Here is a 12,629-nt window from a genome sequence, read left to right as displayed (position 1 = left end):
TTTTACTTCAAAAATTAAAAGGAAAAATCCAGAGTTCAAATTCTTTGCACTCCAGGATGTGCAGCCAAAGGAAAATAGGGGAAGGAGAGAAGGTGCTCTTTAAACCCTTCTGATTTTGGATAATTTAATCAGAATTAATACAGCAGTTCTCCAACCTGGACTACCTGTACTTAAAAATACAGTGGTGCAGCCATGACCTTCAGCATGTCCTTTGGCTTTAGGCTTAACCATCTCTGTGTGCCAGTGAAATTTTTCCTCAGTCCCTTGTGGACTGTTTGTGGCCTTTTAAGTGCTTTCACTTCAGCGTTATGGAGTACAAATTCAAGAAGAAAGAAAAAGATAATAGAGTTCAAATACTGCAAGCTGTCTTCTGTGGGAGCATAACAGGAAGTCAGAGGGACCATTAGTTCAGTCATTTTTTAAACTGTTAAGTTCAAATTAATTTCCAGTCAGTAATACATTAAGAATCTGTCCAATTATATATTTTGTCGTATTAACTATGATTTTAGTTTGTCAGTGCATTCTTTTAAAGAACTCTTTAATGTCTTTTCTAAGTTACTGGTTGAATTGCATTGCCTTTTACAACGTATTTTATCAGAGGCTGATTGAGAGTCATGATCTGAACTGACTGACCCAATTCTCTTACCAAATTAGAAAATGCTTCTAGAATTGCCTTTGACCAGGATGGAAGAGTTCCTGCTTCATTATTTTTCCAATCAATATTTATTCTTTGTGTTTCACACTGACGAAATACTTCTTCATAAAATATGCCCCTTTGTCATATGTGGAAAAAAATAATTAAGATCTCCAGTGAAATCATAAAGTTTGTATATTCACAGGGTAAATATGAAGATAACATTTTATTAAAAAGAGAGGTAGAAAAAATAATTATAGATTATTTTAAATATTTTTTCTTGTTTTAGCCATTCATTTTGCTGTCCTGACTGATTATTTTGCTCATGCATCTTTCTGTATTTTCCAAAGTAGTTTTAGCCTGTATCTGACTATATTAACACAAAGCTGCCATTCAGCTTTCAAGGTTATTTTCAGTTTTTAAGGACTGACAATTGGCATTCATAAGTATGCAGGTTACTGTGTGATCAGCCTGCCCGCATAACAGGCAATTCTCCACATTATAACATTTCTGTACTTGCCAGGCGTGCCCACTGCTATATTAAGTGCAGCCAATTAAATTGTCTCCACTGGGAAGCTGGAAAAAATCTCCCTGAGTATCAGTCTCTGTCAAAGTGGGTTTCCTACCATTTCCAGCGTGCAGGCTGAGAAAGTTTTACTGTGTTCACGAGTTGGATCTTTCCCTCTTGTTCCATATTGTTACAGTACTTTCTTAGAGATCACTGACAGCACATGGCTTGGGGGGTGCTCTGCTGCTAGCAGGCGTCCAGAGAGCCCCTGAGCTGCTCTGGTGGACATTGGCCCTCAGCAGATGTTGAAGAAAAGCAGTGTGCTGATTCAGGATTTGAGTGCTCTCTGAGCATATGCAGTATGATGCAGAATGCTATTTGCTGGTCTTGAGACCTAGCTCAGCATCCCTGGAGGGGATACTCATGCTCTGGACTCAAGTTGTCAGCTTTACAATATTTATATATGGAGACAAGTTGGCTTAAGTCTACTTTTGGAATTTCTAAACCAGGTAAATGATCACATTCTGAAAGGCTGTGTGTTATTAATAAGACCTTTTCTCACTGTATATCTAAACAGATAAAGTAACTGTTATTTTCATATTGTTTCATACTTTAGGTTTCCGTTGTTGCAAAATTAGATCCAGCTAGAGTAGTGGCTGATACAGTGGCATCTAAAGCTCGGATGGGCATCGGAACCAAGGAAGAGTTTGTTCTTCAAAAGCCACTGTTTAAGTTGCATACGTTCAGTGAAGAGCAGGTAATTGTCTGTAATGGTACAGTACGGTTTATTGTACGCAAGAATGTCGTGAGAGCAATACATGATAGTGATCTTGTAGCTGAAATAGTGATGTTAACAGTAGAACATAGAGTATAGTATGTGTAAAAGTAAAAACATGAGGAGTAATAGGTGGAGTAAGCTCTCTGACCAGATGTTTGTAGATGCTGGAGGAGCACAGCAGGAGTGTACACAATAGATATTTGTGTCCATTGAGGCTACTGGGCTAAATGGATGGACTGAGCTGAGCCAACTGGGCACTTCCTGGGTGCACTGGGTGTTTTGAGTGATCTGTTTGCTGTTCCTTCATTTCAAAACTCATCCGTTTTACACTTTTAGGAATTTACTTTAAGAAGTGCCTCCTTTTCACTTGTTCCAGTTACTGGTGTACTAAGAACTTGAAATTAAGTGCCTCAGCATGAAAGTCCTCCTGACTGTAGAAAGATATGTCATGGGTAACTTAATTGTGGGGTACGTTTTTCCTTAGAACCATATTATGTATCTCTTCATAAACTGAAAATTAGTATCTCGACTGTCTTCTCACTGTTGGTGAATGGAAAATCAGTTGGAATGTAATATACAATGGCTAAAGGAGAAGAAACCAGCCAGGTGTAGATGAAGCAGGAAACTGAGGTAACTGTACCATTTTGTCTTTATTCATCATTGCTGTGGTTTGTTTTAACAGATCATTTCTGACCCTAGAATTCGAGTTGAGTTAGCTCTTCGAGAAGCTGGACTTCATAAAACACTTTACGCAAAAGAGATTTTACCAAAAATTCCTCCACTGAAACTTCCAAGAAGAGATATGGAATCTACGGCTTTTAAAAGGTAGAGCACATCACATACGAAGAACAGAGAAGCTTCAGGGGTGTAGTGTGGGCCATTATGCAAAAACTTTAAATAAATTTCCTATAGACCATGTAGTGGGACTACTTTGTTGTCTCTGTGTACAATCATTTAAAAAAAGTAACGTACCTTTCCTATATGGTGCTCAGTACACCACTGTACACCTGCCTTGGTGAAGGTTTTATGGAAATCTGGTGGGTGTAGGCTGCTGTAGAATAATGCTGAAGAATTTTCCATGTCCCCCTCTACCAGAAAATTGGTCACCTGTACATGAAAACCTCCCACAAACATTACTGGCCAATTTGATATATATCATCTTAGGTAGGAATTCTGTTTTGTAATTGACAGCATAAATCCAAAATAGCTTCACAGTCACTTTAGATTACACTGTGATACATAGTAATTATGATACATAATTCATTCCAGGTTGCTTGAGAACTTGATTCTTTTAATTATAAAATCTTCGTTATCATGAATGTTCCTATTATTCCTTGGTTACTATAAGAAGAAACTTAACCTTTGTCTATATTTAGAAACCAATTTGCTGCATCATATTTACTGCAAACCAATCATGCAAACAATTTCATATTGACAATTACTCTTTCAGAATAAATTATAAATTAGAAATACCATTTCAGATCTGGGATCTTTATTTTGCGGCTGAAGCTATGGAACATAATTTTACTAAATGAAAGGGAAATTGATGCCATTTCATTTTGTAAGTGATTACGTTTTCAAGCCTTACATAAGATGACTGTGAAATCTATTCTGTATGTAAACAAGTTACAGTTAGCAGCTTAACCAAAAAGGACAATAAATATCAGAACATCCATATCTGTGTATCTAGATGTTAACAGGAACTTCGTTAGCATAATGTTGTGATGCCTTATAGACATTAATGGATCACATAACCTACCACCGCCTTGCAAAGCGGACAGTAATTCCTCACTACCCAAATGAGAAACTGAGGATGAGGATCAAGAAGGGCCTATCAGCATTATCAGCAGAATCCATGGTGCAAATAAGGCAAACACCAAGAGAGAAATTTTACTGCTGGCTACCACATACCTCCTTACCTGGCACGGAAATCAGATCGTCTTCCTTTGACATAGCAAGTAACTCTACACTAAGTGTAGAATTACTAAGTGCACCAAGGGGAGAGTCAGGCAGAACTGATCTTTCGGAAGAATCTCCTGAACTGGAAGTTTTTCAATATGTAAAAAATTTATTTATCTGAACTCTTAAATGTCATAGTTCTAAAGTTGTCAAAATTAATTTGCAAGTGACCTTGTAAATGAGCCTTCAAAACTAGAAGCAATTTCAGTAGGAAGTTGGCCAGGCTGTACATACACCCCTGTGAGAGCCCCTCCACCCACTGCCCAGGAGCAATTTGGCCTTTTACAGCTCGTGGTGACACTTAGAGATCATTGTCTGCATCCTCGGTGTGTGCTGCTGTGCAGAGGGTGTGGAGGAGCAGTGGCTGCAGCTGGTGACACCAGCTTGGTGCAGATGTTGGTGTGTGCTCCCTGCCCTGCTGGGCTCTGGGGCCACATGAGGTTCAAGCACTGTTCCATACTGCATGAATGTGAGTCTGAACGCCTGTCGTAACAGCAGTGTGTAACAGCACTGTTCTCAAGTGCAAATTAATTTTGCTATGCCATTGACGTAGCTTTTGGCAATGCAGCTGAAGCAAAGTTATCTTCTGCCCAGGGGCAGGGTGGGCAGGAGCCAGCCCAACGGGACAGCCCTTCATGTTCCTTGAGCAGGAGCCAGCCTGGTGACACACTCATTTCCTGAGCGAATTTCACTGCTGCTCTCCTTGGATGCTCGATGATGTCGGTGCAATTCAAACCATTCGAGGCCCACAGCTCCAGCACCACGGTGTTTGTGGAACCCAGCCACATGGGCAGCAGCGCCTGCTCGGCCTTGGGGGAGCGCGTTGTGACCGAGTTCCTCCTTTTGGCTTCCCAGGAAAGGTCTGCTCCGTGCCAGGGCTTGGTCCCGTGTGCCCCCGGTGTGTGCATGGGCGCTGGCAGCACCGGGGCCCAGCTGCCGCTCACGGGCCGTGCCGGTCGGTGGTGCCCTCAGTCGCTGGCAGCGGGCGCAGCCCCAGGCGTCTCCGGATGAAGGCGGCGATCAGGCGCTGAGGCCGCTGCTGGTACTCCCGCAGCACCTCGCGGGGTGCCCGGATCTGGTCCCCCTCCAGGCGGTCCAGGAGCGTCACGCAGACAACAGCAGCTGCAAGGCGGCCCAGGCACTGCTTTACCACACAGACCACAGGGAGCCCCTGCGCTGCGGCGGGCACCAGGCCTTGGGGAGAGCCCCTCGCACTGCCCTCCCTGCGTGCCTGCAGCAGGAGCCCTGGGACGCACGGGGGCTGTGGGCCAGCAAGATGGGGGCAGAGCTGCACCTCTGCTGCCAACAAGCATGTCCAGCAGGGAGGGGTGAGGGGAATCACATTTTTTTTTTTTGTCTGACACACGCTCAGACCTTTTAAAACAAACTTGTTTTTTTACTGAGCCACGGGACTAGTTTTACTTTTTTTTTCTAGTGGAAATAGTTAGGAATGTGTTTTTGGCCTTCAGGTCAACTGGCTCTCACAATGAACCCAAGCCCTGTGTCGGGTGAAGGTACGGCCGGGGCAGCAGCCCGCGGCAGGGACTCACCTCTCAAACCACACAGCCTGCACATAGCAGCGAACACCGTGGACTCCATTTCGATGTTTCTCACGCCAGCCTCGTGAGCTCTTTTTAAGTATTCCAGCTTTTTTTCACTGGAGAACGAGCACAACGCGCCGTCTAATCTCCCCTGACCTTGAAAGGAAATGAAGGGCTGTCATTGCTTGTCCTCGCAGGGCTGCTGCCACAGTGCCCTGGGGGGAGCTTCAGCTGGAAAGCCCTGCAGTGCCCGTGTTTTCTATGAAGCCAACCAAGTTTTCCTTTGCATAGCTACTTAGTTCATGTTCCAGTTAACCTGAACTTTTAAAGCTAGTATGCTGTGTCTCTGTATAGAGGAGAAAACTACACAGGTTTTAGCACTTGTAAAAAGGAAGACTAACCACGGAGATTCAGTACAGGGGGTGTCTTGCACTCTGCTGGGGCAAATCCTCACAGCTCCTCTGAGGTCTGCAGTGCACGTCAGCTGCAGGTCTGCCAGCTTAGATCCTAGCAGTGCCAGATCTTTGTGGCAGCAGCATGGCAAGCTGTGAAGATGGGAAAATCAGGGAGAGGAAAGTTCCTTTAATTTAGGTTTATTTTTTTTTTTGTAGGGAGCGCTGTGGGTGCAGGCAGCCGGAGCTGTTTGTGAGTGGCATTCCCCCTCGGGCACCGGCTGGGGAGCCGGGCCCTGGGGCGCTGGCGCTCCCACCGTGGGCCTTGCCGTGCCGTGGGCCTGTGCAGCTGCGCCTCTTGCACAGCACACAACATCCCTTGTGCAAGCAAAACATACACCTGCGGCAGTGCCAACCTGGGCAGAGCGCTGCATTTTATTGCTCTTCCTACTGTTAACCCTCTTAATGGCTTTTTATTTAAATAAAACATGGCCTCGAGCAATACGCAGATGGTCGCATTTGCAAGCAGATCCAAAGGTTTATAAATAGTTCTCATATTATTAATTCTTCACTTATTACACTTCATCTACTCTGTAATCAGCATTTCATTTTGCAAAGGAAACAGTTCCAGAGTAACCAAAGTTTGTTTACATAAACATCACACACTTCCTGACATTTTTCTCGTGTTTGGTGATTCTGAAGTTACAGTCTCATAGGAAACAGCTGAGCGCAACCCATCTGCTGGGATAAGGGGAGGGGTGCTGGCAAGGGGATGTTTCTCTGCCAGGGCGAGGCTCTCGGCCTACTTTTGGAGGGCCCCTAAGCACAAGTGGTGCCCCATGTCATGGCAGAGGTCCCCAGCACCTGCACTGCCCCCAGGAGCCACCACTGCCCGGGGGGATCCTCGCAACCTCGCTGACTGCAGCAGCACCGGCCGTGCAGCTGGCACTACAAATCGAGCTGCTGAGTGCAGGGCGACCGGCTGGCAGGGAAGGCCGTGCCCTGGCAAAGTGCTGGGGTGGGCACTGCAGGTTCTGGAGGTACAGCCCCCCGCGACCTCCGAAATCATGAACAAAGCAGCGGGTCAGCTCCTGCACCCCGTAGGATCGTTAGCATGGGCGGTTCTGCCTGCCAAGCAGCACGAACACTCGGCACTGTGTCTGCAGGAAGGGGAACAGCCAGAGCGTGCTTACCTTCGTAGAAATCGTAGGTGCACATGGTGTGCCCAATGAGCGTGGGGAAGTCGGGGACCTCCTTGCTGCAGGCGAGGAGCTCCTCCGCGAGGTCCCTGTCCAGGTCCGTGCTGCGCACCACCACGTCGCCCAGCACCACCTGCTCGAACCGTGGCTGGAAGGAGGCGTCCACGGCCGTGTCCGTGATCACAACGGAGCCGGCCTCGATCCCTGTGAAAAAAAGTGAGGCTAAGCCAGCGCTCGTGGCACTTATGACCTGTTGCAAGACTTCAGCATGACAGAGAAGTATCACTAGCTACCTATGTGAGTGTTGGTGGTTTTTTTTGATTTTTTTATCAAAACAGATGTGAGAGAATAATTGAAATTTATGCAGTGGTACAGATGTATAAGTAAAATGCAGAAAATCAGCACATGGGAAGTGCCTGTGGGAACGTGCCGAGTGACGGCATTTTAATTGCTTCTGGCTTGCAGAGACCACGCCCGAGCACCAGCTTGCGCAGGCACGAGCAGCACTGCTGCCCTGGCAGGCATAACGAAAACCTGCAATCTGCTAAACCAGTCGCTGGAAGTGTCCTGGTTTTAACCCAAAAATAAAATATTGTCTTGGTGTTTGATATTGCAGGACTTGGCAAAATGTGAAAGCTCGTAACTACATCACCTGCTGAGATTTTTTTCTATTAATAGCCTTTTGCTTGGGAAAAGGCCTTACTGAGACAGCTTACCTAAGCCTCCAGAAGTACCGATGCGTATAATAGTAACGTCTCGGCATTTTGCGTGGTGCAGCAGTTTGATCAGCTCATGAAGCATAATGGAAATGGAAGGGATGCCCATCCCGTGCTGTTGAGAGGAGAAAAAAGAAAAGGGATGTTCTGTGTGACACCACGGTAGGTGGCAGGTACGTGACCACAGCGAGCTCAGGATTACACCGTGGCCTCTTCCTGATGGTGAGGCCAGCAGCAGGTGTCTTTTGGGGCAGGACACCTCTCATGTCTTTGCAGCCTGCCCAGGCAAAGCATCTAGCCCTCTCCTCCCCTTGGTGGTTTTAAGGTTCTTGTCCGTAGAGCTGGTGTTTGTGCCCAGGGACCACTACATGGGGCACGGGTGGTGTCTCTCCTTCAGGGAAGCGCTCTCACAAATGCACCCCAGCAGCTGAATGCTCCAAGCGCTTCCTCACACTGCTCATCCTTATGCCACGTGCTGACTCTTGTTGTTTGTCATGTCCTGATCGTACTCTTAGTGGTGAGATCTGGCAAAAGCAGAGCCTCCGCCCCTCTGGGTGCCTCCCGGCTGTCCTTGCCCACACCACAGCACCTCTCCCACATCGCTGGGCACAAGGCATAACGGGTGGGTTCAGATGGGTTCGGCCCCCTCGGCAGGGACCGGTGCCGCCCCTCAGTCCTTGGCTGCTGGGGCTGCCCCTCCTCTGCTCCCTCGTGTCTCCTCTCAGGCCTCTGCTCTGCTGCTCAGTCACCATCCTTTTCTCAGTTTCACCTTTAAAAATAAAAGGTGTTTGGGAGTACAGCCTTTTTTTTTTCATGAGAAAGGCCTCTGTTTTTTTCTTTTTGCCCTTTCCATCGTGTTCAATAGCCTGAAGGAAATGTATCTGAAGAAGCATGTTGGCAGTCAGTCCTCATGTTGCAACGTCTCTTTTGGCTGTGAGGCTGATGGTCTACAGTCTTCTATCACGTTTTAAATATGAAAACATTTTGCATGTTATTATTCTGGAACATCAGCCTGAGCTATTTGACAATGTCTAAAAAAATTTATTCTCCCTGTAAATATTCAAAGCAGGAAGCTGTCTTCCTGTCTCCGGTATATTCAAGTTCATCTGTGTATCCAAGCAACTCGCAAACTGGTGGTGCTGGCAGCCGCTGGGTGCTGTGCTCGGGCGGCTCGTGCCCGACAGGGCGGTGGCAGCCGCGTGGCTGGTGCCCGGCACAGCTGCTGCCAGGTGGGGCAGAGCAAAACCTGCAGGGCTTTCTCCCTGGGATCCTGCCAGATCGGTTCCCTCGGGCTTCTCTGTCAGTCAGGTTTGGTTCAGTTCTGTCAGAGGAACCAGACGCGATCCCTCCCGGCTGAGCGGTGCCACCTCCCATGAACCAGGTGTGAGACCGATCCCATGCCTGAAAAAGCGGCAGCAGCAGCGGGCCCTGGGGCACCAGCACCCACCAGCGCAGCCCGTGCTTGCTCCTTCCCCTGTGCAGTGCCAGACACACCACTGTTCCCAGAGGAACCAATAATGGGGCAAGGTTTTCACTTGGGAACCCATGCCAGTGCAATACTGTCGGCAATATTTCAGTTACTCGTGATGGGAACTGGTCTTTGCCTGGTGAACTGCCACACTGCTGAGATGAGCAAAATGCGTGCCTGCTCATTCTGAGCACTGCGCCCTCTAAACGGGAGGTGTTGGGCACGCAGAGGACAACCGTGGCCAAGGGACCGTGGTGGTGCCAAGAGCTGAACACCAGGCAAGGACAGAGGCTGGCGCCAGCTGGGCCAAGGCTGTGCCCAAGGCCGGGGCCATGGTGCTGGGGCGGGGAGGCCTGCGGAGCACGGCAGAGCCTCACGGAGCCTCGCCTTGCCTCACGGTACTTACGCTGATGGAGAGCACCGGCCCCGTGCGGTACATGGCGTAGCGGTCCGTCCCCGCGCAGATGTCAGCCAGGTCCTCCCCACTGCCCTCGAGCCCCAGCTCCTTGTGCATGAACTGGGCAAACGCCTTCATCCTGTTCGGGCTGCCGCCAACGCAGACAAACTGGGTGTAAAATGTGAATTTGTGGGCATTTCTCACTAAAACGGGCATCGAGTCAGTCCTAACGCGGCAGTGTGCGGCTGCACCAGATGCGAGCAGCGAGCGCTGCCTCCTCACGGGCAGCCGAGGGGCATCGGAGCAGCGGGGGTCTCAGTGCCAGGAGCTGCCCTGAAGGCCAGGCTGTGCTCCTCTGGGGCTCTGCCTGCACTGGGCCGAGGCAGTTGTACAGCTGCACAGAGCTGGGTGGCAGCTCCAGGTCAAGAAAATCTAAAGCAATCTCACTGTAATACATTTGGCCAATTTAAGCTGTTAGTATTCATACTGACAGCAAAGGAAAGCAAAGCCAGATGTTAGAGTAGCTTGTCATTTTATTTATTCTATCAGCAGTGTCTGCTGCAATCGGAGAGCACTGCTGATGACACGGAGGCCACAGAGTCAGGGAGGAAAGGGACAAATACTCTCAATTTCTATACTGAAACAAAAAATGCTCCTTAAATATAGGAGGGGGCTGGCGTGTGGCTGTGTGAGCAGCGCTGCCGACCCGCAGGGAAGGGGGAGCCCACGCATGGTGGTGGCTGCGCCGGGCTCCTCGAGCCCTGTGGCTCCACGACTCTTCCCCTGCTCTGATTTAATGTGGGATGGGAGCACTGACAGCCTGTGCTTGACAGCTTTGTGCTTTGGCCTCAGCTAAAAATAGGACATCCTCTTTCCCATCTCCAGCACACGAAGCCCAGCTCAGATGCTTTGGACAAGTGCTTCCTGCCTGGCCTCTGACAGGGAGGCCAAAATAACCTCAGGTTTTACTGACCGGCAGGTATTTTAAAGGAGAGTTTTCTGTTGGGCCTTCTGTCCAAAACAAGCCACCGAGACCCTTTGCAGGAGGCCAGATCCTGCTCCAGCTGGAGCGCCCACAGCAGCGGGGCCCCAGCACGGGACGGCAGCGCTGCGGGACAAGGGGCAAAGAGCCTGGCGTGCCTGGGAGCTGCTGCCTCGCTTCTGCCCCTGCCACTTACCTTTATGTCCCCAAACATAGCGGGCAGGTTGTGCGTCCTTGTTCCCAAGTCCAAGTGGTACAGAATGTCCTCCTCCATCGAGTCCAGGTGCGGGTTTTTGATGAGGACGGGCCCCCCGCTGCGGGGAGAGGGGCAGAGCCGGGTGAGCGGGTGGCTGCCTCCTGACAGAGCCTCGCGAGCGCTCGTCCTGCTCACACCCACTGCTTCTGGGAGCCCCGTCAGCAGTGCCTTACTGTCCCTACGTACTTGGCAGAAAGGGGTTCTCGATATTTTTCATCAGTTTTGTCAGACTTAGCTCTTTCTTTGATACAACATTGCTGGAAGTACCTAGCAGGTAATGTACTGTGATGCCTCATACGTGACAGCTTATTAAGCTCGTAGCAAATCAGGATTTTATATTTGTACTGTCCCAAATAATTGCCTAGCAGTACAAGTGCAAATTAAATTCAGATTCTGCAGACGGCAGGAGGTCAGTTTACCTTGCCTTTCCAAGTGCTTTAATAGATGTAAAGCAACTAAACAATGATACAGGCCAATTTTATAAATAAGGCTTAAAGAAAACCCAGAGAACATTTTTCTTGTCTTATTAAAACAAATTCAAAGCCTCTCCCGTGACTCACCCAGAGTAACCTGTTGTTTCAGTCATGACGGCTCTGCCAGAGTCAGCTGAAAGCGATACCCTGCGGAAAGGTGAGGCAAACACCCTGCTATTTCTTCAGCTGTTAGCTTTCGGAGCTAGGAAGGGATCTGAGGCGGCTCTGCAGGGGGTTAAATACTCTCCCCGCTTTGTGCAACACCCCAGGCAGCAGCGGGACCACCCCCCTCCTCCCGCTCCCGTTTGTCTGGTAGGTGCCAGATGTTCCTGCTGCGGGTCAGCGCTCTGCTTGTCCCGGGACGTGGTCCCAGAGCCCCGCATTGGCTGGCCCTGCAGGTGTGTCACTGCTGGCACGCCTCTGGCCACATGCACACTTGCCCTTTGGCCAGCACAGGGCTGCAGGGCTGGCACATGTGTGTGATGGCTTTGTGTGACCAGTGTGTTGGCCCCAGGAGTGTGTTATGGCATGGTGTGTTACGGCATGGCATGGCGTGTTCCCGTGCCAGGACATGAGGGGCCGTGGTACAGACCCCGGGCTGGAGCGTGGTGTGCTTGGCTCCCCAGAGCAGCCCAGTGTATCTGCAGGTGGGGCTTCTGGCAGTGGGGATGCCTCTGACATTTCAAAGCATGTACGTGTCCAAGCCCTTAACATTGCAAAACACCAGGAAAAGTCAAATAAGCATTACAAACCAGTTGTACAGTGAAGTGTAACTTGGACGTCTTGCCCAAGACGGGATCAGAAAGGATCTGAGGAGGGCTGGAGCAGAGCCCGTATGAACATTTCAGACTTGCTGGAGTTGTACCAAAGTCAGGCTGCAATGGTTTCTCTGCTCAGATGAAGTTCTCTCCTCTCTGGATGCTGTTAACATATTCCTGCCAAAGATGACTTATTGCTGACACTCCACAGCACTCCTGAAGGATATGGATTTGGTTTTTCTTTTTCCTTTCAGAGTGCACCAGATTGCAATGAGAGGTACGCAGAACAAGTGTCCCTGGGGATGCACATGCAGCACTTCCTGCAGTCTTGGACTGTGTCAGTCACACAGACACTCGTCTCTCTCAGCATAGCATTAAATGTTTCGGGCACCTTGCAGTTCATATAGGGACTGTCATGCGCCTCTTTGCAGTGTTGTCCACTTGGCATGACTTCATTTGGAGACGACACCAGGAAGGTTTGCTACTTGCAATTGCTGGCTGCAAGCACAGTGGTGGAGCTGAGGTCAGTGTTGGCTTGCCGTGGGTCTGCCAGCTTCCTTTGGCACCT

General features: G+C 49.2%; 2 protein-coding genes across 3 annotated transcripts in view; one reads left to right on the top strand and one right to left on the bottom strand.

Annotated features, from left to right (window-relative positions):
* Positions 1-2,761, top strand: part of CCDC148 (coiled-coil domain containing 148) — a 63,010-nt gene extending 60,249 nt beyond the window's left edge. The window contains exons 14-15 of the mRNA XM_082764129.1: positions 1,759-1,899; positions 2,603-2,761. Coding sequence (XP_082620255.1) covers positions 1,759-1,899; positions 2,603-2,749 — 288 coding nt within the window. The 3' untranslated portion in view covers positions 2,750-2,761. The remainder of the gene's footprint in view (positions 1-1,758; positions 1,900-2,602) is intronic.
* A 44-nt stretch (positions 2,762-2,805) lies between these two features.
* UPP2 (uridine phosphorylase 2) lies at positions 2,806-11,546 on the bottom strand. Of its 2 annotated transcripts, XM_082764130.1 has the most exons (7): positions 11,391-11,546; positions 10,771-10,888; positions 9,602-9,760; positions 7,728-7,842; positions 7,006-7,215; positions 5,430-5,576; positions 2,806-5,001 (listed from the first exon to the last, which is right to left on the bottom strand). In XM_082764130.1, exons 1-7 carry the CDS (start codon positions 11,414-11,416, stop codon positions 4,820-4,822), a joined length of 957 nt encoding a protein of 318 aa, XP_082620256.1. In that variant the 5' UTR covers positions 11,417-11,546; the 3' UTR covers positions 2,806-4,819. The 2 variants fall into 2 exon arrangements, with proteins under 2 accessions (XP_082620256.1, XP_082620257.1); XM_082764131.1 differs by lacking the exon at positions 11,391-11,546 and having other exon boundaries at positions 9,602-9,740; positions 10,771-10,887.
* Between the last annotated feature and the right edge of the window lie 1,083 nt (positions 11,547-12,629).

Source organism: Aythya marila, assembly GCF_965140915.1.
Source record: "Aythya marila genome assembly, chromosome: 6".
NCBI lineage: Eukaryota > Metazoa > Chordata > Aves > Anseriformes > Anatidae > Aythya > Aythya marila.
Note: the sequence above shows the minus strand (reverse complement) of the source record. Positions and strands in the feature narration are given on the sequence as shown.

Excerpts from the sequence above, each read along its gene's own strand:
- UPP2 (XM_082764130.1), bottom strand. The coding sequence starts at position 11,416 with ATGACTGAAACAACAGGTTACTCTGG. Across the intron at positions 5,577-7,005 it reads CACCTACGATTTCTACGAAG|GTCAGGGGAGATTAGACGGC; the intron begins GTAAGCACGCTC and ends TTTCCTTTCAAG. Across the intron at positions 5,002-5,429 it reads CAGGCTGTGTGGTTTGAGAG|CTGCTGTTGTCTGCGTGACG; the intron begins GTGAGTCCCTGC and ends GCCGCCTTGCAG.